We start from the raw sequence: 25,248 nt of genomic DNA, 5'->3' as shown, positions 1-25,248 counted from the left end.
TTCTCCCTTCCGCACTCCTCTCTGACTACACAGATCTCTGCACTCTTCCTCAGACAGGAACTTACAACCTCAAGGCTTTGCACCCGATGATCCCTCTGTCCGGAATGCTTTTCCCCATGTGCAGTCTCCTTCCTATGTTCTTTGCTGTGTTCCCAGTGCTCTGCACTTAGTGGGCACTCAAGAAATCCTTTTCAAATGAATAAATTTGGAGGTTGTTGACAGGATACAGGATATAGAATTTGGGATAAGGTGCTCAAACATCACCTCAGCGAGACCGCCTTTGATCACACGAAAAATGCAACCTGACCCCAGAGATTTCCCCTTATCTTGTTCTATTTCTCTCCATAGCACTTGGCAGTTGTCACATACATCTATACAACACGCATTTACATATATATTTAAGTATATATTATGAATATATGAATATAGAATGAATATAGAGTACATACAATGTATTTAAGACATTTACTATATACAATGTAAATTATTTACATATTGACACTAGCTATCATGTTTTGTCAACTATGTATTTATATGTATATTTTATTACATATAACTTACACAGTCATCTATCATAATAAATATTTGTATGAGAAACTATAATTTTTACTCATTTCCTGTATTTATGGTCTATCTCTCTCGCTAGAACGTCTGCTCCGTGAGGGCAAGCAAAGAATCCCTAGTGCCTGGCCCACAGCTTGAACTCCATAAATGTCAAATGAATGAACTCCTTTGACTGCCTTCCCATCTGTAGGATGGGTGTGCCTTTACATCTGGTGGTACCCCACGTTCCACTCCCTTTTCCCGTTCCCCCCCCGCCCCGCTCCAGAGCACAGATCCTGGAATTCCACAGCCCAGGTTTACATTTTCCCATGCTCTGGGCGCTGTAGCCCACCACGTGCACCGGGCACCGGGCACCAGACAGGACTACCACCCCCAGCATGCCTCGCGCGCTCGGGAAGTACCACAACCCACAGGGTTGTCTGGGTCTGACACGGGCGCCGACGGCGCGGGAGCAAGGGCGGCCGCCCCTCTAACTAAGCATCTGTGGTACATCCCAAACCGGGGGCCCTTCAAGGCCCCGCGCTTCCGAGCTCCGCGCAAACTCTGGCTCTTGTACGACGGAGCTGGTTTGCTCTTCCGTTGCCCCGTGGCTTCGGCTCATCTCCAGCAGGAAGGCGAGGCTTCCGCCCGGCGCAGGGGGTGAGCTGGAGCACGGTGCCCCCAAACCCTAGGCAGCATCCGGGGGAGGGGGCTCAATTTGGGGGACCCCCTAATGGGCGCATTTGGAGCTCCGGGCCCGGGATGGCGTTTCGGGGTGGCTGTTTTTGAGGAGTCCCTTAGGAAGTGGCATTTGGGGACACCGGGATGGGATTTTGAGTCTGTTTTAGGGAGTATCACTGGGAGGCAGGATTTGTATACCCCTCGGAGGCAGGGTTTAGGGGGATGTTTGAGGAGACCCTTAAGGTCCTTGTATGAGTTCTCTGTCCATGAGGCAGGATTTGGGGGTACTCCCCAAAGGGAGAGGCGAAGTTTGAGGTTCCTGAAGTCAAGGCGGCATTTGGGGACAGCTTGTTTCACGAAAGGTCCTGTGACAGTGGGAACGTTCGGGACCGACGTGGCATTGTGGATGTATCTATGGCCTTTGTGACCTCTGGTTCTATGATGAGGTCCCCCCGCGCTTGGGTACGCGGGGCGAGGCGACTGGACAGGTCGGAGCCAACACAGTTTTAGGAAGAGGGACCCCCAGGCCAGGCTGTGGAAGGGACGCTGGAACCCAGTGTGCTAGGCTCTTCCCGAGGGGACAGCGTGCTACCGGGCCTTCGTTGGCCGCGGCTTTTTCATTATTCATGAGGAGGTGGAGCCGTTGAGGAAGTCCATTTTTGCCTCTTTCGCACCTGGTCCGCAGGAAGTATCGGCTTGTGAATTATTCACGAGGGGGCGGATCAGCGTGCTGGAGGGGTGTGCTGAAGGCGAGTCCTGCAGTCGGCCGGGCAAACTACAACTCACTGATAAATCGGAAAGGTGAATAGCGCCCCGAGTTTTCTGTGGCTTTTCTAGGGGCGTAATTGTGCATAATTCATGAGGGGCGTAGCTTTTACGGTTTCATCTGCATGACCCGCTGTTAGCTTTCCCTTACAGGTTCCAGGATTTAAGCCTTAAATCTAGCGAAGGGAGGAGGCCTCCTACATTGTTCATTCCTTATGGCCCAGTAACTCCAGATTATCAACACAGGCTCTAGATTCAAATCCCATCGATCCTTGCCAGCTGTGTGATCTTTGGCAAATCTTTCCGTGAGCCTGACAATGGGTATGGGCATAATGATAATCAGATGAGTTTACACTCATTTCACACTTTATTAGCCCATTTAATCCCCACAACAATCCTAGGAGATAGGTTGTTATTATCCCATTTTATAGATGAGGAAACTGGGACACCGGGAAGCTAAGTAATTTGCCTAAAGTTAGTTACTCACAGTCAGTGAGTGGCTGAGCCAGGATTCAAACCTGGTCAATCTAGTTCCGGAGTCTGTAGTCTTAATCAAATGCCATAATGTCTCCCTCCGCCCCCCCCCCCCGCCCACCACCACCACTTTAATGGCCTGTACTACTACTAGTTTTAGTCATATAGCACTTGTGCATGGCACTGTTCTAAGCCCTTTCTGCCCATTTACTCATTTAAACTCCATCACAAGGTAGGTTACTATTGTTCTCATTTTATGGGTGGGGAAACAGTGGCCCAGAGAAGTGAAGTCTCTGGCCCCAGGTCACACAGCTAGTCACCGGTGGGTGGAAATGATTTTTGTGAGGGTTCAAGAACTCTCTAAGGAGGTCACCTTTGAACTAAGACCTGAAGGCCAGGAAGGAACCGATTTCCTGCTCTGCATTCCTGAGATCAGTGGCACAATGCATGGAAAGGACACATCACCATAATATGCGATCTGTTAACATGATCTGTTGTTATTTGAGAGAAATGTATTGGGTGCTTATTGTGAGCCTGAGGCTTTGGTATACAGTTGTATCTCTGGTGACCTGGTCCTCTATCCTACCTATTCAGTGGACACTGGTGGCCTTAGCATTCTGTTTTCCATTGTCCTTCTAGGCGGTTGGTTGTCTCAAGGCATTTTGTTTGTTTGTTGGTTTTTCTTTTTAGTCCTGAATAAGATTTCATTGCCTGGTCAAGACATTGTTTTTTAAATAATGCCCCAAGTTGGGGGTTTCTCTAGTGGCTGAGTATACCCTCACCCATAACTAATTTTATATTAATATAAATATATATTTACATAGTTCTTTTATGTTAATATATAATACTTAAATTTAACATCGCCCTGTGTCAGCACTGCTAGCTCACACCTTAATCCGTATTCTCTGATTTTCATAATAGCACATTTTGCCTTCATGAGGTAAATGGGTTCTATTACTATCCCCATTTTACAGTTGTGGAAACTGAAGCACCTGCCAAAGGCATATTAGTCTAGATTCGGTTGGACCAAGGCAGCCCTGATGTTAGTCAGGGGTGGGGAGAAGGCAGCTACACTTCCCCCTGGGTTTCCCCTGTGGCTCTGCAGCATCGGCTTTCATTATTCATGAACAGGAAGGCGTGGCTGTGTTGCCTTGGCTGGAGTACTATAATCCCTACTAGCTGGGCAGGGCTGTCTTGAGTGTTTCTGTCCATCCAGCCTCATACATAATTCATAAGTAACTAGGTGGGACCTTTCTTGACCTCTCTGAGTTTCCAGGTTGAGCTGCTGCAGCAGCATCATTCATTATTTATGAGCCGGGGGAGTGTGTTTTCCCTGTGGTAGCCCTTTTTCCCTGCTTACAGGGTATTAGATGAAGCAATAGGCGGACCCGTACCTTTTGTTCCAGCCCACCGGGCCTCATGCATTATTCATGATAAGATGTGGCCTTGGTCTCCTTGGCTTCCGGGCTGCTATAAGATCATTAATTATTCATGAGCAGCGGGGCGTGGCTGCCGTGTTTTAACATTGGCTTTTTGGTTGCCGGGAGTTAGTCCACCAACCACCCGGCCTCATGCATAATTCATGATCAGGAAATGTAGCCTTGAGGTCGTTTCTTAGTTTCCTTGTCAGCCTGGCTGCAACAATGTATTCATTATTCACGTTCCATGGGTCGTGGCTTCTATGGTTTTTTGGGTTTTTTTTTTTTAACTTGTTTTCCTAGTTGTGGCCACCTTCGCCACCAGGTGGAGCTCTTCCTCTTCGAATGAGTTACAGCGGGCCGGGAACATTTATACATGATTCATGAATGGGCGCGGCCTGCCTGCATCCGGGTTCCTGGGGGTGGGGCTCAAGGTTTTGTTCCGGCCTCAGGCTCTGCGGCCGCCATCTTGTGTCGGCGGCGGAGGTGAAGGAGGTGGCTGGAACGAGCACTGCCACTACGGCTGGGGGAGGAGAAGGCGGCCCAGGCGGCGGCGATTCTAGGCGGCCCAGGCGGCGGGGAGGAGGAGGAGGAGAAGGAGGAGGGTGGCGGCCGGGCTTGGCTTCGGCTCCTAGAGGAGTTGGCGGCGGCGCGACCCGGGGAACCGGCATTGGTAACAAACGGCCTTTCTCAGCGCCTTGGCCGGGGCAGGGGTTTCGGGAAGCATTGGATGAACCTGGGTCGGCGCTGGGCCAGGCTGATGTCGGGATGGGCGGTGGTGACTCGGATGCTAGGGATCCGTGGGGAGGAGGGAGGGGGACAGATCTTGGGGCGGGGTCGACATTTCCCATCCTGGACCAGCCCTCGCGCTCCGAAGTCTGACCTTGGGGTCAGATCCCCCCGCCCCCCCCCCCCCCCCCCCCCCCCCGCGGATCTGGCTTTGGAGACTCAGGCCCAGTATTCCTAGTCAGGGACCGGGACCCTGTCCTGAACCTTGTATCGCAACTCAGAACGCCTCTCAGTCGCCAACAGAGACTTACGGGATTGACATTCCTGGTCGAAGCCTCCCACCAATGTATGCCATTAAAGCCCTACCCCCAGAGTCTTCTTTCAGACCCTCCTAGTCCTTCAGTATTGGCTCTCACAGTTTCCAAGAGGGGCTAGACCCCCGGGAGGACCTTCATTTCTCTAAGTCTTCTCTAGCAGCTTCCTTCAGATCGCTCTGCCTCCTCCCCCAACTCACACAGGCGTTATCTGCCCTTAGAGCCTCCAAGGAAACTAGACCCTGTGAAAGACGATTTGGGCCTGTCCTCCATGTCAGAGACCGGTTCGCCACATCTCCAACCCCAACCTGGCCCTAGCATCTTCCATCAGAAAGCCCTCTGGGCCCAGCATTTCTAATCAGAGGTTCTCTTCAACATTTACCCTTAGAGACTCCTTTCATTTCTAGCATCCGCTTTTAGAGACTTCCTCTACTTTGAGGGAATGCCCTTTTCCATGGTCTCAGTATTCTCTTTGGAGACTGCCTCTTGTGGGCCTCAGCAGCTCCCTGATCACACACTCCTAACTCCCAGGATGTTCCCTCAGAGCCTCCCGAAGGACCAAATACCAGGGCGGAACTGTTTGGATACATAATTCTCCATCACAGATTCCCCCGGCCAGCACCTGCCCTTGCAGACCCTGTTGCCTTCCAGCTGCCTCCATCAGACTCACCTCAAACCCCACCCTTCACTCAACATCTGCCTTCAAAAGCCGTCCGGGGTTTCAGCTTCTCTCACAGATCCCTTAACCTCACATCAGGCCTGAGAATCTGTCCTCAGAGTCTTTCAAGGTCCCCAGCGTCAGTTAGAGGCCTTCAGGTTCGTAAGACCCCAGCATCATTGTCAGATGTCCCTTTTTCCAACAGGCCTAGTTGTCTTCAGTCAGAGTAGAAAACCTCCTCTTCAGCATCTACTCTCAGAGCCTCCATGGGATTCCACATAATTGGTCAGAGAAACCCAATCCTACTTGGAGACCTAGCCAGTATCTGCTTACTGAACTTTTTAGGGCCAGAACTGTCTGGGCTCAGCCTCCCCTTTCCACTCTGTTAGAGCAGCTGCTGTACCTAGCATGTACGAATCAGAGATCGACACAAGGCCTTTGTGCTCCATTAGAAATCCCTCCCCAACCCTACCCTAGGACTCAGCATTCACCTTCATAGATAGCCTCCTGGGACTCTTGACATCGATGTCAGAGACACCTGTCTCCCCACAGGTCCCTGTTATTTTTGGTCAAAAGGTTTTTCTGTGCCAACAGCATCCATCTGCAGAGACCCCTAGAGCCCCAGCATCCTCCTGATGGAGAGCACACCTCCCCCTAGACCCCAGCATCTTCCTGCAGCCTCCCTGGGCCCCAGAATCCCCCACCCATTCCCTGTGTAGCTTCCATGCGGCCCAGCTACTGTTCTCCTACCTCCTTGCAGCCTCAGGGGGCCTGTAGTGCAATTTCCTGGCCTTTCCCTCAAAGATCCTTTCCAAAGACCCAGATATGAGTCTTAACAATCTGGCCTGGCCCTCCCCTGCCCGCCTCCCATGACTTCTAACCCCCTTTTCCATCTCCCTCTGAGCCTCCATGGGCTCAAACAACTACCTCCTGACTCTTCTCTTATGTTCCCAGGGACTTCTCAGTTAATCCCTCCCAGGAGGCTTGACAGGCCCCAGCATCCTGTGCCCTAGCTTCTCCATCTCGATAACCTGACCCTGTGCCTGCCCCCTCTCAAACCTGCTCCAGGATTCCTGCCTCAAACCTTCTTCTCTGGTTTGGGTGGTAGAGAATGCTCAGGCTTCAAAATCACCAGTGTGGAGACCTCAGGCAAGTTCTGAAACTCTCTCAGCCCCATTTCAGCTTTGCTGAAGAACGGATAGTATATGCGTCCTAATTGGGGCCTGAGCATATGTTGAAGGGAAAAAAGGGTATCGATTTTGTACTGGGGGTAGGGGGAATTTTTAGCTCCTCTCTGGGGTTTCTGCCCTAGAATCCTCCTGCTTGCCTTGAGACTGGGCTGTTGCAAATCTCTGCAGTTGAAATCTTTTTGGAACAGTTACCCAAAACCTGCTTAGACCCTTGCTGGCAGCAACAGGAATGTGGAGATAAAAAGTGCAGATATTAAAGATCTCTCTGGCCCTGGGTCATCTCTGATTTAGGAAGTAAACGAGATGGTGTGTCCCAGACGAGCAAAGCAGTGACAAAGCAAAGAGATAACTAAGTAATGGAGGCCACTGCAGGTGTCCAGGGAGGAGCTTGCTTAGGTCTTCAAGTCGCTGAGTTCTGACCACAGAAGTTGACTTTTTTTAACCTCGGCAGCTTCTTGAGGATAGTTCTGTTTGTCCCTGCCTTTTGAGAAAATGGGGCTCAGTAAATGAGAGCCCTTCCCCAGGTCACAGAGTCAGTAAATGGAAAAATTATGATTTGCTTTTGTCTCCACACTAATTCACCAACTTTTTCTTGTCTAGGTTAGTGCTCTGCATTCCCAGTAATTAGGTTGGTTGGCTCCAGGGCCCTAGCCAGCCTCCTGCCTTCTGGGTCCTCCTCCCTCACACCTCATCCCTTAGCCCTGTGGGCTGGGTCCTGAGCTTGATCCTGAGTCTGTTCTCCCAGGAGGCATTTGGCAAACAGGCCCGCACCAGCTGCGTGACTGTGGGCAAGTGACTGAGTTCTCCGAGCCTTTTTTTTTTCTTTCTTGTGTTGTGGGCGTGAGGTTATCTCGTTCGTGGGCATTGTTGGGATTGGACAAAGCCCTTTACCCTGTGATTGACGGGCAGTGAGCTCTTGGTAGATGATGGGGAGGGAGCTCCTGTCTTCTTGCCTAGTGTCAGAGTGTGACAGGTGCCAAGATGGAACCTTAGGTACACTGGGGGTGCTCAGTGTGATATGGGGGGGAGGGTCAGAAAAGGCCCAGGGTAGGAGGACAGTGGCTTAGGAGAGCATTGGTGGTGAGGGGAAATGGTCGAGGGTCCTGTTGTCTCCGGCATGTGGATCCAGTCACACACAGATTTCACTCCCACAGCAGGCTCTGTCTATTGTTCTGACTCTGGGACCCAGTATGTGATGCTTGGCAGGTTAACTTGACCTCATGAGCTCAGGTTTTCTCATTTGTCTGGCAAGGGTGCTCAACCCTGCCTTGCAGGGTCAGGACCATGGAGGGGAGGAAATGTGATAATACCAGGCGGCGGCAGCCTAGGCTTCAGGGTCAGCAGGTCCTGGTCCGGGCCCCGCTTGGCCACTGTGTTTGTGGGAACCTCGGTCAAGTCACCACATGTCCCCGAGTGAATTTTTTTTCCTCCGGTGTGAGTTGGGGGATGTTATTGATAGATAGTAGTCCAGATCTCACAGAGACGCCCTGAGGACAAAGTGAGGCAAGGCTCATAAAGTGCTTACTTAGTATGACATTTGGCACAGGGAGGGTTCCTGATAAATGTTCATCCACCATTATTGTTAACCTGTTTAAGGGGCTCCACGTGCAGACAGGGCTTGGGAAGTTGTGTGTTGTCTCTCCCCGTGACCTCTTTCATTGGCCTGGGCCTTTCCCCTCCCAGAGCTGGGGGGAGGGGTGCGGTGGGCTTTGGAAAACTCTCTTCCCTGGGCCCCTCTGGGGACTGGGTCTCTGGCAAGGTGTCTCCCGCCATCATGCCACCCTGATGGAAGCCTAAGCCGCGTTTCCCTCCTGCGCCCCTGTCACCGGGGTTAAGGGGGAGGAGAACGGCTGCTTGTTGTTGCCTGCCCGCTCTGTGTCAGGCTCTGTGGTCTGGGCTCTCTTTCATCACTTCAGCAACTCCGTGGGGTAGGTAAGTGGCCCTGTCAGCCCTGTTGCACAGGTGAGGGAACCAAGCCCACAGGGCTTAAATGAGGTCTGTCAAGGAGTGGCAAGGTCTGACCTGAGCCTACAGCCTCCTCTGACTTTCCCACAAGGACATTCTTCATGTCACTCCTCTCACCCTGCAGGACTGGAGTCTCTCCCTCATGCTGGGCTGGGGAGAAAGGCGAATGGCCTAGTGGTCAGCAGCATGGATTGCAAGCCAGACCACCTGGGTTCAGATCTTAGCTCTGACAGCTGTGTGACCCTGGGCAAGTCACCTCACCTCTCTGTACCTGCCTCCTCCTCCGTAAAATGGAGATACCAGCCCTTAAGTCTTCCCTTCCCCCGACAGTCACCACTAACCAGCTGCAGCACTCACATGCCCCAGGCTCACCTCTGACCCTCCTTTTCCCTTCCAGATGTCCAGCTCGCCGCTGTCCAAGAAACGTCGCGTGTCCGGGCCTGATCCAAAGCCGGGTTCTAACTGTTCCCCTGCCCACTCCGTGTTGTCCGAAGTGCCCTCGGTGCCAACCAACGTAAGTGTCTTCTTTCTGCACCCTGGCGGGCAGGGTGGTGGGAGTGGTGGGTGGGAGAGCCTTCCGTATCACTGTGCATCTGTCCACGCTCTCTTCTGTATCTCCCCAAACCTGTTCTTCTCCTCTATTCCTAGGGAATGGCGAAGAACGGCAGTGAAGCAGACATAGATGAGGGCCTTTACTCCCGGCAGCTGTAAGTGGGGCCTAGGTTGGGCCAAGCAGCGGGAGGGGCACTGGGAGGACAGGGTCTGGAGGGCCAGACCTTGACCCGGAACACCCCCCAACCTGGCAGGTACGTGTTGGGCCATGAGGCCATGAAGCGGCTCCAGACCTCGAGCGTCCTGGTGTCAGGCCTGCGGGGCCTGGGCGTGGAGATTGCCAAGAACATCATCCTTGGTGGGGTCAAGGCTGTCACCCTGCATGACCAGGGCACTGCCCAGTGGGCTGACCTCTCCTCCCAGGTACTTCTTGGCAGCCCTTCTCCCTGGCAGAGGTGCTAGTCCTCCGGGCTCTGCCACCACTCCCTTCCTCCCTGGTTCCCCTTTGCAGTTCTACCTGCGGGAGGAGGACATTGGTAAGAACCGGGCTGAGGTCTCCCAGCCCCGCCTCGCCGAGCTCAACAGCTATGTGCCTGTCAGTGCCTACACTGGGCCTCTGGTTGACGACTTCCTTAGTGGCTTTCAGGTACCTTGCGGAGGGGTGGGGGGGGGGGGGGGGGGGCGCACCGCCCAGCCTCCTGCCCACTCTTCTCCCAGTCCATCTTGCTTTGTTCATTAGTTCTCTGGTAAATGGGCTAGCCTCTGTGCCAGGTTTCGTGTTGGGGACGCAGGTGGGATTTAGACCCCGGACCTGCCTTTTCGGGGGGGCAGGGCTGTGAATGGGCAGACCCACGGAGCGTGGTGGTGGCAGGCAGGAGCCAGACTGCCCTGGCGTGGGTCTCCAGTTCTACTAGGATGCCCTCAGGCAGGCCACTGGATCTCCTCTGCTTCATTTTGTTCTTGTTTGTGGACTTGGGACCCGTAGTAGTACCTACTTCATTGAGTTTTTGTGAGGGCTAAGTGCTTGGGATACCAGCTGGCACGCACTAAGGGCCGTCTGCTTGTTTGTTGAATAAAAACTGAGCCGGAAAGAGGAGCTCTGGGGGGCCGAGATTCTGCCCTGGGGCATCCCGGTGGGCCAGGGCGCCGCCGCCGAGCCTGAGGTAGTTGGAGGAGCTGGCCCTGGCGGGGAAGGGTGGGCGTTCCGGCAGAGAGCGAAGTCCCAAGGCACCTGGTTCAGCAGGCACTATCTCGAGAATTGGGAGCGAGTGGGTGTGGTAGGAGTGAGCTCAGACTTGGGCTGCGGAGGGAGGTTTACTCCCGTGTCTCATGGGGCAAGGCAGGGTTGTAGGCGGGTGGCAGTGGGTGTTGGTGCGTAAATGAGTTCCCTGTTCTCCACACTCTCTCCTCCTGGCTGCCTCATTGCCTTGCCGGCTACCTTGCCTGCCCTGATGCAGGAATGCAGGGATTCGCGTTTCCCTTTTCTCTGGGTCTTACCCTGGCTGAATTTGATACATAGTAGATACTTTGTGGAAGTATCTACTGAACCGCGGTAAATACTTTGAAAGCTTTAAAGTCTCTTCTGAGCCCACCTTCCCCCGCCTGCCGGCCCCAGGCACCAGTCTTCCTCCATTATTCTCTCCCCTTTGCCCCAGTGCCGGGCCCTTGCCCTGAGCCTCCACCTCTCCACAGGTGGTGGTCCTCACCAACACTCCCCTGGAGGACCAGCTGCGGGTCGGTGAGTTCTGTCACAACCGTGGCATCAAGCTGGTAGTGGCAGACACGCGGGGCCTGTTTGGGTGAGTGCCCCCACCCTGGTTCCCCGACCCCTGCCAGGCCCAGACCAAGACCCCTGAGCTGTCACCGCCCTGCCCCTCAGCCACTCGGGTTTTGGATTCTGTGTGTCCACTTCTCCCCACGTGACATGAGGGCTGTGTGATTCCCCGCAGTGATGGGCTGAATTTGCTCAGCAAGTATTCGCTGCATCTCAGGGGACACGCAGGTCCCCGTGAGCATGGGACTCTGGGGCATCAGCCCTGTTGCCTCCCTTTACAGGCAGCTCTTCTGTGACTTTGGAGAGGAAATGATCCTCACAGATTCCAACGGGGAGCAGCCACTCAGTGCTATGGTTTCTATGGTCACCAAGGTGAGGAGACCAGCCTCAGGGGTCCTGGCAGGCGGGTGGGCAGCCCCAGGCTTTCTGTCTGCTCCTGGTACCCTGAACCCGCCTCTGAGGTTCACTTCTCCTTTAATAATCAGGACAACCCCGGTGTGGTCACCTGCCTGGATGAGGCCCGACATGGGTTTGAGAATGGCGACTTTGTCTCCTTTTCAGAAGTACAGGGCATGGTTGAACTCAACGGAAGTCAGCCCATGGAGATCAAAGTCTTGGGTGAGCTAGGGCTGTGGAGGAATCAGGGATGATAAGAGGTATGACCCAGGGCTCTGAGCGAGGGGAGACAGACACATGCTGGGTGTCTGAGATGAATCAGAGACAGACCCCCCCCCCCCCGGGGTCTAGCCAGAGCTGGTGGGCCTGGGGTAGAGGTGCTGTCTCGTGTTTGAGCTGTTCGTAGGAGAATAGGTCCCTGGTATCTGCGCTGACGAGGAAGAAGTCTCTGGTGTGTGAACAGAGGAGGTCAGAGGATCCACTCATGTCTGAGCTGATGTGGGCAGGGAGCAGAGAATGTCTTTGAGTGTAGACTTGGATCCAAGAGCACAGGGTCTCGTGGCTTCTGAGCCTGGATCTTGGGCAGAGGGGAGATGGTTTCTGATGTCCAAGTAGAACCTGGGGTGGGGGTCTTGCCTCCCGAGGACCAAGCTCCCTGAAAATCCATGGATTTTTCCCTTATCTCGGGGTGTTTTGGGCTTTAGGGAGGGCAGGTAGCCTGATCCCTTCCTTGTCTACCTAGGTCCTTACACCTTTAGCATCTGTGACACCTCCAACTTCTCCGATTACATCCGTGGAGGCATTGTCAGTCAGGTCAAAGTACCTAAGAAGATCAGCTTTGTGAGTGTGGTGGGTAGTGGGGGGTCAGGGGTGGTTCTGGGCATTTCTAGGCTCTGATGCCCTGTCCCCCACAGAAATCCTTGCTGGCCTCACTGGCAGAGCCTGACTTCGTGATGACAGACTTTGCCAAGTATTCCCGGCCCGCCCAGCTGCACATTGGCTTCCAGGCCCTACACCAGTTCTGTGCTCAGCATGGCCGGCCCCCTCGGCCCCGCAATGAGGTGGGTGAGTGGGTGGGCCAACCAGGGCAGGTGACCTTGGCACTGAAGGCCCACTGTTCCTCTATGCGTCTACTCTTCCCGCCCCTCTTCCCCTCCCCATCCCTCTTCCCGCAGTGGCGTGACAGGTGCCTTCTTGGTTTCTTCTGCCCCACCAGGAAGATGCGACAGAGCTGGTGACCTTAGCCCGGGCCATGAATGCGCGAGCCCTGCGGGCAGTGCAGCAGGACAACCTGGACGAGGACCTCATCCGAAAGCTGGCCTATGTGGCTGCTGGGGACCTGGCACCCGTAAACGCTTTCATTGGGGGCCTGGCTGCCCAGGAGGTCATGAAGGTCAGTGTGGGTAGAGAAGGGCAGGGTCGGGGTGGGCCGGGCACCTCCCCGACTCCATCACTTACTGTCCGTCTGTCCCAATTAACCACTGACTGCTTCCTCTCTCCTCCCCAATCCCCAGGCCTGCTCTGGGAAGTTTATGCCCATAATGCAGTGGCTATACTTTGATGCCCTGGAGTGTCTCCCGGAGGACAAAGAGGCCCTCACGGAGGACAAGTGCCACCCGGTATGCGAGTGGGGCCCACGGGGAAGACATCATTGGGGGCATTTCTGGCGGGACCCCCTCTGACCCTCCTCCCTTCGCACTCTTCAGCGCCAGAACCGTTATGATGGGCAGGTGGCCGTGTTTGGCTCTGACCTGCAAGAGAAGTTGGGCAAGCAGAAGTACTTCCTAGTGAGTGATCCCCTTAGAGGCTCTCTACCTGCACCTTCCCAGGCCTCTGGCCACCTCTTCTGGAGTCTCTTGCCTCCCGAGGGAAGGGCTTTCGGTTCTGGTACCTCCGTTGCGTGCCTTTTGCCACTTTCTTTATCTCAAGGGAAAGCCTGGTGCGTCCTTCTGTGTCGTGTCCCCCCCACCCCGGTGCTGCCTTCCCTCAGATGGCTCTGGGTTATTTCTTAGAGTTCTGGGACTTGAGGATGTGGCACTAGCCCCACTTCGCCTCCCCTGCTGTCTTCGGGGGGGGGGGGGGTGAGGAATAATGCGTACCGTCACAGTCACCTGTGTTACCCCAACCAGCCTCTGTCTCTCTTCTCGGCTGCCTCCTAGGTGGGTGCAGGAGCCATTGGCTGTGAGCTGCTCAAGAACTTCGCCATGATTGGGCTGGGCTGTGGGGAGGGCGGAGAAATTGTTGTCACCGACATGGACACTATTGAGAAGTCAAATCTGAACCGGCAGTTTCTGTTCCGGCCCTGGGACGTCACGGTGAGTGGGGTGGGGAGAGGGGGTGGGATTTTGTCCTCTGGCTTTCCTTTTGTCTTTTGTTTCCATTCTTTCTGGAAAGGCGGGAGGCCTTTCCACCTTTTTCCTTCAGCTCTTTGTCTCAGCTTCTCTGCCTCACTCATTCAGCAAACGTTTCTTGAGTATCCTTGCGTTGGATCTGCCATTTTTCATCTCTTTTTTTTTTTTCCTTGACCTCTTATCAGTGCTGGTTGGGACAGTGTGTTGGGGGTCCCCCAAACCACCCCCAAGTTCGATGATTGACTAGGAGGACTCACAGGACTGAGCTCATAGCCGTATTCACAGCTATGAATTTTTTACAGCAAAAGGATGCAGAGCACAATCAGCAAAGGGAAAAGGCGCCCAGGGCAAAGCCTGGGGGAGACCAGGCGTGAGCTTCCGAGACTCCTCTCCCCCTGGAGTCACACAGGATGTACTTAACTCCCCCAGTAGCAAGTTGTGGCAACACATGTGAAATGTTGCCAACCAGGGAAGCTCATTAGAGACTCATTGCCCAGGGCTTTTACTATGGGCTGGTCACGTAGGCACCCTCTGCTGGGCACGTACCCAAATTCCAGCCTCCCAGAAGGAAAGCAGGAGTTCAGCAGAATCCGTATTTTGCATAAGCAGTCTAGGCACAGGGAGCCACCCACCCTTACCAGGTAAGGCATGGTGCAAACCCTCCCGAAATCCAGGTTCCCAGGTGCCAACCAAGGGCCGGCTTTGCCAGCAGGCCTTCCCTAGGAGGACATTTGTGTTAGGTTCACTCTTCCCTGCCAGATGGACCCCGGGCCGTACACGGCTCGAGCTATGAAGCCTTCCGTGGGTGACAGTGCCATGTGTGCCTGCCCAGGATCTGTTCCCCTCGCCATTCATTGACTTGGTAACCAGGTAGCCACTGGCCTAGGCACTGCTCTTGGCACTTGGGATACAGCGAGGAAAGAAAGCTTCTGGAGTGGGGAGGGCAGACCATAAGCAAGCAACACAGTGTAAGTGTGAGGTTTGGAGTTAACGCTGATAAGTGCTGCGCAAAGGAAACAACAAAAGCAAGCCAAGGGAAGTCAGGCACCCCCGGAAGATGGGTTGGCAGTTTTGGTTATAGTGGTTAGGGAAGGGCTCGGTTCTGCAGACCTGGAGGGTGGAAGGGAGTAGAGCCCCCCTTTTCTGGGTTCAGAGCGCTCCAGGCCAGGATCCTGATGGTGGGGAGAGGGGTAGGAGATGAGCTAGGGGAAGTGGGGACCAACTCCTTTTCCCCACTGTGGAGAGGGGGAGCCAGGGGGAGAGTTGAGCAGAGGAGGAACGTGACCTGACCTGGCCTTTGAAAGGATCGTTTGTTTGAGAGGATGGATCCCAGCTCTGGGTGCTGTTATCTGAAAGAACAGTAGATGTTGGGTAGGCATAGAAACAGAGTGGCTGGCCTCTTGCCTCTGATCTGCATTTGTTCACTGCTTCCTTTCCTTGAGCCCCTGCCATCTCTGTCCCAGCCCTGGCCATGTGGCGCTGTCGAACACTGTCTCCTGCTAAATTGAGGAGCCTTCTGAACTCAGAACCTGGTTCTTCCCGGGCATTAAGTAAATCCGTGTTTAGGAGGACGCGCTATAGAAGTTTGTTGGGTGAATGCATGAAGAGCTGAGCCCTGTGTTCCCATCCTGCCCTCGTCCCCCTAGAAGTTAAAGTCTGACACGGCTGCTGCAGCTGTGCGTCAGATGAATCCGCACATCCGGGTGACAAGCCACCAGAACCGTGTGGGCCCTGACACAGAGCGCGTCTATGATGACGATTTCTTCCAAAACCTGGATGGTGTGGCCAATGCCCTCGACAATGTGGATGCCCGTGAGTTTGGAGGCGGGCGAGGAGGTCAGGGGCAGAGGTGGTGTGCGCACGCACGCGTGTGTATGTATTAGGGGTGTCTGTCTTTACATTCTCTATTGACATTCCTGACACACACACGGTCTGCCCACCCCCCACCCCCCCAATAGGCATGTACATGGACCGCCGCTGTGTGTACTACCGTAAGCCGCTGCTGGAGTCTGGCACACTGGGCACCAAGGGCAACGTGCAGGTGGTGATCCCCTTCCTGACAGAGTCCTACAGCTCTAGCCAGGATCCGCCTGAGAAGTCCATCCCCATCTGCACTCTGAAGAACTTCCCTAACGCCATTGAGCACACCCTGCAGGTGATCAGCTGTTGGGGGGAGAGGGGTGGGGGCAGGCACCTTCTTGGCCACTAGGCCCCCTCAGGTGTCACAAGCCTAAAGTTCAGGATGTGCTTTCTCTTGAAACCTTCCTCCCTCGCTTCTCATCCAATAGCCTGGGTTTCTAGAATGATTCATTCATTTTTTTTTTATTTTGAGACGTTTTCAACATGTAGAGAAACACAAAGAGTGGTATGATGAATACTCAAATATCATTCCTCACCTAGATTTAATAGTTGTTAATGTTTTGACACATTTTTTTCTTAGATTGCTGTGTTTTTCCTTCTTTGTGCTGAAATGTATCATGGATATCATAACACCTCTTTAATCTAATATGCTTCTGCAAGGGAAGTGCGCTCTGCATAACCAGGGTCTCGACCTTGGCATTATTGACATTTGGGGCCAGATATTTCTTTGTCGGTGGGGGCTGGCGTCCTCTGCTCTGTCCAGTGCTTAGCAGCATCCCTGGCTTCTGCCCACTAGATGCCACTAGCTTTCTGCAGTTGCAGCAACTCAGAATGTCTCCTAGACGTTGCCAAATATCCCCCTCCCCTCCTGGGTGGCGGTGGGGGGGGGGGGGCAAAATCGCTCCCAGGTGAGAACTGCTGCTGTCTAACCAAGAGCCTACTTTCATGCTGAACACAATGGTAATTTCTTATTACCTCCTGCAGTTATTTAGGCCTTTCATGCTTAGTTCCTCTTCAGGTGTGCACAGCTATTGCTTGTTTCTCAGGATGATTCTGTTTGTGTGATGCGTGTGCATACATTGTACAGCCCAGTGCTCCTATCATCAGGCTGACTTTTTACAAAGTGAACGCACCTAGGCCGCTGGCCCCAGGGCCACGAACCAGAACCCAAGGGCGGCCCGAGGAAAACTCTTGTGCTATGAGAATGACCCTGTTGTCTTCGGGAACAAACTGTTTAGAATGTTTAGTTAGGAGTGTGGGGGTGAGAACCAAATAGGGAAAAACCGGTTTCCTCGGCCACTTTCCCTTCTGCCTGGAGTTCCAGAGTGGGCATGTTCATATTTGTGTCCCCACTGCTCTCTCACTGGGCTGTGTGTGATTTCAGACTCCAGCGCTCCGTGCCTGACTCCTCCTCTGTGAAATGGGGCTAATAGCAGTGTCGGCCTCCCGGGTTCAGAAAGCACTGGGCATTTACTGTGTATCTGTGGCCGGTTTAGGAAAGTTTCAGTAGATACGTAGTTGCTCGTTCTTTCTTTGCAACCCCACCACAGTCATTACTGTTACAGTATCTGTTTTAGAAAGGAGGGTGTGAAGGTAAGTGTTGCCGTGTGTTTCTGAAGTCCCCGAACTAGATACTAGGTAGCAGAGCTGGGGATTGAACCTAGATGCTCTCTCCTCCAAACTCCCTCACCAGTGAATGCATTTACTGTCCTTGGGAATTTTCAGAGTGCAGAGCGTCTGTCTTGTTTGCTGCTCAGCGCCAGGGCCTGAATGGCAATCGTTTTTGGTTTGGGTCTGAATTTTTTTTTTTTAATTATGGTAAAATAGAACTAAATTTTTTTTAATCGAGATATAACATCGCTAGTAAGGCACACAGATCTTTAAGAATCTTTTTTTTTCACGCATAGGCTAGTATAACCACCACCCAAATCAAGTTCATTGGGGGTTTTTTTGTTTGTTTTTTAAAGATTACATTTATTTATTTGACAGAGAGACAGGGAGAAAGGGAACACAAGCAGGGGGAGTGGGAGAGGGAGAAGCAGGCTCCTTGCCAAGCAGGGAGTCTGATGCGGGGCTCGATCCCAGGACCCTGGCATCATGACCTGAGCTGAAGGCAGATGCTTAACACCTGAGCCACCCAGGCGCCCCTCGTTCATTGGGTTTTAAATTGAGGCGCCGGAGGGTGGGAGAGTGGGGACGGTTGGGGAGCAGTGACAGAGGGCTTCCCTTTTCTCAAAGCAGCGGTGTTCTTCTGTTTGGATGCATTCCCTGATGGTCTCTCTAATGACAAATCCCCAGTTGTCAACCATCACTCCATGTCGTCCATCTGCTCTGTGTCTTACAGTGGGCTCGGGATGAGTTTGAAGGCCTCTTCAAGCAGCCGGCAGAAAACGTGAACCAGTACCTCACGTAAGTATCCAGGTGCCCCTTCAGCCCATCCCCTGCCTGCCCGCCAAGGCATCCTGCCTGCTTTCCGCACCAGTGACACCCAGCACCAGGCACACTTTGCAGATGAGGCAAGTGAAGGCTCGGGCCTCATATCGCCGGGGGTCAGGACTAGCTTTCCATGGAGAAAGTGGGGTGGCCCTGGAGCCCACTCCTAGGGCCGCTGTGTAATCCTGCCCCTCTGACCCCCTCCAATTCCTGATAGAGACCCCAAGTTTGTGGAGCGGACCCTGCGGCTGGCGGGCACCCAACCCCTGGAGGTGCTGGAGGCCGTGCAGCGCAGCCTGGTGCTGCAGCGGCCACAGACCTGGGCCGACTGCGTGAGCTGGGCCTGCCACCACTGGCACACCCAGTACTCTAACAACATCCGGCAGCTGCTGCATAACTTCCCTCCCGACCAGGTAATGCCCATTTGCCAGGTCCGTTTGGCGCAATGCGTTTTTCCAACATAGGAACCTGCTGTGGGCTCTCCACATGCTCTTCCCAGTCGATCGAGAGTCTGGCTGTGGCCTGTACCCCAGGGCATGGGGCTCTCAGAAGACGGCTTAAGTCTGACCCGTTTTTCCTGTAGCCTTGCCTTCGAGCAGGAGACTTGTGTTTCTGTTTCCTTTGCCTGTGGCGTGCTCTGAGCCCTGCTAGACTCCCAGGGCCATACAGATTATGGGGGAGAAATTTTGTAGTCCAGAGCACAAGAATCCGTATGGGTTCGCTTCCCAGCTCCATTTGCACTTGGGCAAGTCACATAACTTCCTCTGCACTTCAGTCTTCTCACGTGCGAAGTAGACATAATAGTAATCTATCTCACGGGGAGTTTTGTGAGGATTTATTGGTACTTACTAATAGTAAGTTAGTACAATGCCTGGCAGTCCGTAAGAGTTTGTGAAATGGCTGCATATCTTGCACAAAGCGAGTGCCCAGGAATTGGTAGTTGTTTGCTCAGCGAGGTCCCTGGTTCAGCCTGGCATCAGAACTTCCATCTACAGGACCCTACAGTCTGGGTCTTTCATGACTGACTCCAGGGCCCTGTGTGTGCCCAGCCAGGAGTTAGGCTTGTTAGAGAGCCCTCAAGTCCTGCCCCTCAAAAATCTCTTTACTTCTTTAGCTCACGAGCTCGGGAGCTCCGTTCTGGTCTGGGCCCAAACGCTGTCCACACCCGCTCACCTTTGATGTCAACAATGTAAGTCTCTTCCTTGGGGTCTTCTTGGGTCAGGTGGAGGGTGGGTGGGAGGGAAGGAGGCTGAGACGCATCAGGCGAGAGCCGATGTCCTCACCCTCCTGGGCCCTGCCTTCCCCCAGCCCCTGCATCTGGACTACGTGATGGCTGCCGCCAACCTGTTTGCCCAGACCTATGGGCTGACGGGCTCTCAGGACCGAGATGCTGTGGCCACACTCCTACGGTCTGTGCAGGTCCCCGAGTTTACTCCCAAGTCTGGCGTCAAGATCCACGTCTCTGACCAGGAGCTGCAAAGCGCCAATGCCTCAGTTGGTGAGGGTGTTTGGCCAGGAGTCACCACCCCCCTTGCCCCTGCCCAGGCCAGCCTCCCCACCTGTTCTCTGCCCCTGGTTCTGCTCTGCTGCCCCAGGCCTGGGACTTCCCCGCACCTTCCTTTGAGCCTCCCTTCTCCTGAAGTATGAGGAAGGTCGGTCGGTTGGGGCAGATTGTCTCCCTCACTCCTCCTCCCCACTCTCTGGTCTTCTGTGTGTGTTTGCCTTGGAAAAAAGAACTTCTGTTTCTTTTTTTTTATGTTTCTCCGGGGGCTGTGATCTCCACCAGTGGTCTCTCTGCCTTGACATCTGGCCCCTGTGTTCCTCTGTATGCTGCTTCACCCTAATACTGCCCTCCATATATCTTTCCCCAGAACTCCCTCCTTGTCTTCCTCTCCACGTCTCTCCCCTCCAACTCCGCATCTCTCTCCATCTCTTTCTTTCAGCTCATGCTGCATGTTAGGTGAGGGGCCACACAGTGACTCCCAGGCTTTGCAGGCCATAGAGTGTCTGCGGCTAATCGCCTGTGGCGGTGGAAGCATAAAAGCAGCCATATACAATGTGTAAATGAACGTGTGTGGCTGTTTTCCAGTAACATTTTATTGATCCAGCAGCTGGCGGGCTGACCTGGGCTCAGTGCTGTAGTTTGCTGACCCCCCAGTCTGTGGATTTTTGTCTTCCGCTCCGTACCTCTCCCCGTCCGCAGACTAGATCCAGCATCTGCAGCTATGTGGCTCTCCCTGCATTACCTTCCGTGCTCCCCATCGTCCTCTCCATCGGTCTTCTCCCTTCTCCTGTTATCTCCCCCGTTGGCTCCCCATCTCCCTTCCCAAATCTCTACCCCCTCATGTTACCCTCCGTATGTTTCTTCCCATCTCTCCTTCCACATCTCCATTCGCTTCATCCCTGTATTTCCTGTTTTTCTCCTCACGTACATATGTACACACATGCGTATAGCTGCGTAACTGTGCCCTGAGATCTGTGTGATGTACGTAAGGTATACATAAAATGTATATAAATGATATATACGTAATTGCGTATGGGATACGTAACATCTACATGTCTCATGCCCCCATTCTCCCCTCTTCATATCTTCTTTTCCCTCCCCGTATCTTTCCTCTATCTCCACATCTGCGTTTCCCCCCACCCCAGTATCCCCTCTGTATATTTTTTTCATACCCCTGTCGCACCCCCCCCCCGTATTCTCCATGTCTCCCCACCTCTTTCTGTAACATTCTCCCCAAGATCTACGGATCTCCCAGCCAGATCTCTGGATCTGTCCATGTTCACTTCCTCCTGACGTTTTCCTTAGGGTCTCTGGAGAGCTCCCTCTCCACATACCTGCCCCCGTTCTGTCTCCTTCAGGTTTGTGCTCTCGTGTCCTGCTCTGCCTCTCCGCCTTGCACCTCCTCTCTCCCAGGATAACTTTCCCTTTCAAGTGTTCTCTACCTGAACATCTTTTGCTCTCCCTGCCCCCACCCCTGCCCCGGCTCCCGTTTCCACCTCAGACATTGGCCTGGGATCTAAAGAGTCAGGGTGTCCTTTTCTTCCTGCAGATGACAGCCGTCTCGAGGAGCTCAAGGCCACACTGCCCAGTCCAGAAAAGCTCCCTGGATTCAAGATGTATCCCATCGACTTTGAGAAGGTGCTAGGTCGGGTCCCTGGGCAGGCAGGGGAGGGGGATGGCTACACAGAACGGGTCTGTGGGGATCTGGAGGCAGCCGCAGGCCTTTACGGGGATCGGATCATGGGCCTGCCACATGGCCCTGAACGTATAGATGTTCCCAGCCATGCCTTTGTGATCTAAGAGAACCCTGCGGGTAATTGCAGTGGAGGATACTGGTGTCCCCAGGGGCCGGGAATCCTTTTCCTCCCCCGACTCGGATCCTCTCATCATCTCCCCGTCCTTCCCCTTCTCCCTCCCCTGCTACTAACAGGATGATGACAGCAATTTCCATATGGATTTCATTGTGGCTGCATCCAACCTCCGGGCAGAGAACTATGACATTCCCCCTGCAGACCGGCACAAGGTGAGGGGAGTCTGGACCTGATTCCACTCCCCCCCCCCCCCCCCCCCCCCCCCACCCCCGGCTTGAGTTTTCCACGTTCCATTCATTCAGTGTAGGCTCTGAGCCTCTTCTACCTTAACTACCACGTGTCTTGATCCTTCCTGCCTCACAGAGTAAGCTGATTGCAGGGAAGATCATCCCCGCCATTGCCACGACCACAGCAGCTGTGGTTGGTCTTGTGTGTCTGGAGTTGTATAAAGTGGTGCATGGGCACCGACAGCTGGACTCCTACAAGAATGGTTTCCTCAACTTGGCCCTGCCCTTCTTTGCCTTCTCTGAACCCCTTGCCGCACCCCGTCACCAGGTAAGGGCCTGCATCAGGGCCGCTGGGTTTGTGAGTGGGATGTTTCTCTGTAGAGCAGCTCGCTTTTAGTCTGCTTTCAGAGCCTGTCACCAGGTGAGGGTTTCTGTCAGCATGCACCTACTTACCCCCTTTGTGCACACATTATTCGTTTATTCACTGACCCTGTTTTGTGCTAAGCACTGGTCTGAATCTGCCTGTGGAAGCCCTCAGAAAAGATGGGATTTTTTAATTGCATTCCAGGAGATTATTAGTAACATAAGAATAGCAACCAACATGTATCTGGTGCTTATTACGGTAAATACTTTCACTTGCGTCATTCATTGATTCCCTTCAAATATTTACTGAGCATCTGTGTGCCAGATACTCTTGGAGGTGCTAGGATTGTACTTGTGCAATAGATTCTTTTTTTTTCTTTTTTAGTTTAAGATTTTATTTATTTATTTATTTGAGAGAGAGAATGAGAGAGAGAGCACATAAGACGGGGGGGGAGGGTCAGAGGGAGAAGCAGACTCCCCGCTGAGCAGGGAGCCCGATGCGGGACTCGATCCTGGGACTCCAGGATCATGACCTGAGCCGAAGGCAGTCGCTTAACCAACTGAGCCACCCAGGCGCCCCTGTGCAATAGATTCTATAAATAACAGGATAAATTATTTTAGAACCTCCAAAAAAGAGCGCAGGGTAAGGAAGACTTGAGTACCAGGTGGCAAGGGCTTGGGTTGGGGTCTTTAAATGTGGGATGGTCAGGAAAGGCCCTGCTGAAAAGATGACCTGTGAGCCCAGACTTGGAGGAGGGGAGGAAGCAGACCACGCAGGCTCCTGGCGGGGGAGAGCATTCCAGGCAGAGGGATGAGTCTCTCCAAGGGTCCTGAGGTAGGAGCATGCCTGGCATGTTTGAGGAAGAATAAGTCACTAGAGCAGAGTGAGAGAAAGGATGAGGGGCGGTAGGAGATGAGAACAGAGCAGGACCCCAGCGACTGGGCCACGTCGGTCATCGGTCACTGAAGGGTGTCAGTGCTCAAGGTGCGACGGAAGCCGCACGTTTTTGACAAAAGGGGCTTGTGATCTGACTTAGCATGTTAGCCTGAGCTAACATGTGGTGGGCGGGTGAGGACGGGACTGACGGGGCCGGACCCTGTGGTGGCCCCCAGCCCATCAGCCCCGTTCCTTGTCCCGCAGTACTATAACCAGGAGTGGACGTTGTGGGATCGCTTTGAGGTCCAGGGGCTGCAGCCTAACGGCGAGGAGATGACACTCAAACAGTTCCTGGACTACTTTAAGGTGAGACCCCCCTCCCTCACTCTCATCCCACCTGCGGGCAGGGTGCGGGCGGGGCTCGCTGGGCCGTCCACCCCCATGACGCTGCTGTCCCCCCCCCCCCCCCCCCCCAGACAGAGCACAAGTTGGAGATCACCATGCTGTCCCAGGGTGTGTCCATGCTCTATTCCTTCTTCATGCCGGCCGCCAAGCTCAAAGAACGGTTGGATCAGCCGTGAGTTGGGGGGGGGAGGGTGGCGGAGGGCCTCCACTTGCAGCCCTTCCACCTCCGTTCACTGCCCTTCACCTCTGCCCCTGCCTCCCTGAGCCTCTGCTCCCCCGCCCCCCAGGATGACTGAGATCGTGAGCCGTGTGTCGAAGCGAAAGCTGGGCCGCCACGTGCGGGCGCTGGTGCTTGAGCTGTGCTGCAACGACGAGAGTGGCGAGGACGTTGAGGTCCCCTATGTACGATACACCATCCGCTGACCCCCGTCCACACGCAGTAGGCTGGCCCCAGCCCCGCCCCCCTCCAGCCCAGGGCTCCCTCCGGGCCTCTGGCAGTGGCCCAGCTAGCCATGCCTGGTGTTCCCTCCTCACCCCCCGCCCCGCACCCCTCTTGCCGCTGCTTTCTACCTTGTTTGGAACCTGGATCCTAATAAAGAATTATTAACCCAGATGTGGCATGCCCTGGTGCTTCTAGGGAAGGGAGGGACTTCCGGAGCTGTCGGTTCAGGTGGTAGCCCAGAGGGTTCAGCCCCACCCTAGCTGTGCCAGTTGCCTGGGCAGAGAAAAGGTGGGAATTGCCACTTCTTCCTCCCACCCTCCCCGCTTGGGAAGAGATGGAGGCACAGGGCACAGGTACCTGGGTCTGTGTGACTGTATTTGAGCTGGATTCAAATTCCACCTTGTCCGGCTCCAGCTCCTAACTCCCTGCCGTGTTGAGTTTGAGAGGTAGTAGTCGTGTTTGAGTAAGTCTTGTAACCTCTCTCACCTTGTTCCTCCTGTGAAGAAGAAAGCTAACTGCGACCCGTCAGCCAGGGCTTGGTCAGCATGGCTTATGTCCTGGCCGGTGGGGGGACAGATGCCTTCCTATCTGGCTTAAAGCACTGAGCCCCTGGACAAGTCTTTATCATCAGTGGTTCCTGTGGTGCCCTTGTTCAACTTCCCAGCTGCAGGGGGGGCCTAAACAACTCTGTTGGACTGAGGAATGTCCGTAACTATGTAGACTTCGCAGTTTTTAATGAAAATATTTGGCTAAGAACATCTGTGGAGGAAAAGCCCCTTTCCCACTCCACCCTGCTCCCCCTCAGGCCTGGTCTGCTTGTCCCGAGGCGGCCTACCTTTGAGAAGAGAGACAGCTGTGGGTTGTTGATTAGTTAGAGCAGGCTCAGCACGGCACCCCCCGCCCCGGCCCCCAACAGGACTGCAGGGCTGCCTATGCTTGTCCTTGGTCTTGACGGAACACTCCAGACAGTTGAAAGCACCAATCAGACTGGCCACCTGATGCCTGGGGATGCCACTCATATCTCTTCCCTCACCCAGCCAGAAGCCCAACTTCTTCCTCCCACTTGGAAACAGACCCCTCCTTCCTTCATTCAAACCTGGGTACTGGGAATAGCACAAGCTATTCCTGAACCCGGCCTGACACTCATCATAGCCTGCCCCCACATCTGCTGCCTCCTGAGCCAGCTCCAGACCCCAGGCACAGTGTGTGCCCTTGTCCACTTCCCCCTCGTGATTATTTTTTTCCTTGGCCTACTCTGCTTCGGTGATCTCATCCTTCCATACTTCCTTTTTATTCCCCTCCAGGACATTGGGGACTGAAGTGCTTTACCTCTGGCATCTACTTAGTGGTGATGCTAACTGCTTAGGTCAAGTGGAGAGGTTTTCCCTCCAGAGATACTTTCCCATTGCTGCTCAAGAGTACCCCCCAAACACTCCACACCTTTGTCCACTGTTGCTACCATCTTAAGACCCAAACTTTTTTTTTTTTTTAAGATTTTATTTACTTATTTGACAGA

General features: G+C 53.9%; 1 protein-coding gene across 4 annotated transcripts; it reads left to right on the top strand.

Annotated features, from left to right (window-relative positions):
- Positions 1-1,060: 1,060 nt before the first annotated feature.
- Positions 1,061-23,901, top strand: UBA1 (ubiquitin like modifier activating enzyme 1). 4 transcript variants are annotated; one of them, XM_073901853.1, is made up of 27 exons: positions 4,340-4,554; positions 8,862-8,984; positions 9,135-9,251; positions 9,386-9,444; positions 9,544-9,712; positions 9,801-9,935; positions 10,982-11,088; positions 11,345-11,435; positions 11,549-11,681; positions 12,202-12,299; positions 12,374-12,520; positions 12,676-12,852; positions 12,974-13,078; positions 13,166-13,246; positions 13,619-13,774; positions 15,457-15,622; positions 15,769-15,965; positions 18,015-18,079; positions 18,321-18,516; positions 19,218-19,292; positions 19,412-19,601; positions 21,157-21,245; positions 21,538-21,630; positions 21,782-21,973; positions 23,150-23,251; positions 23,362-23,462; positions 23,578-23,901. In XM_073901853.1, the coding sequence occupies exons 3-27, from the start codon at positions 9,135-9,137 to the stop codon at positions 23,711-23,713; spliced, it is 3,177 nt and encodes a 1,058-aa protein (XP_073757954.1). In that variant the 5' UTR covers positions 4,340-4,554; positions 8,862-8,984; the 3' UTR covers positions 23,714-23,901. The 4 variants fall into 4 exon arrangements, with proteins under 4 accessions (XP_073757955.1, XP_073757956.1, XP_073757954.1 ...); XM_073901854.1 differs by lacking the exons at positions 4,340-4,554; positions 8,862-8,984 and adding an exon at positions 1,061-1,203; XM_073901855.1 differs by lacking the exons at positions 4,340-4,554; positions 8,862-8,984 and adding an exon at positions 1,923-2,025.
- Positions 23,902-25,248: the final 1,347 nt, after the last annotated feature.

The sequence above is a fragment of the Callorhinus ursinus genome, unplaced genomic scaffold (assembly GCF_003265705.2).
Source record: "Callorhinus ursinus isolate GAN/ISIS: 27379988/994484 unplaced genomic scaffold, GSC_fseal_2.0 scaffold16, whole genome shotgun sequence".
In the NCBI taxonomy this organism is placed as follows: domain Eukaryota; kingdom Metazoa; phylum Chordata; class Mammalia; order Carnivora; family Otariidae; genus Callorhinus; species Callorhinus ursinus.
The sequence above is the reverse complement of the archived record's forward strand: the minus strand, read 5'-3'. Positions and strand labels throughout refer to the sequence as shown.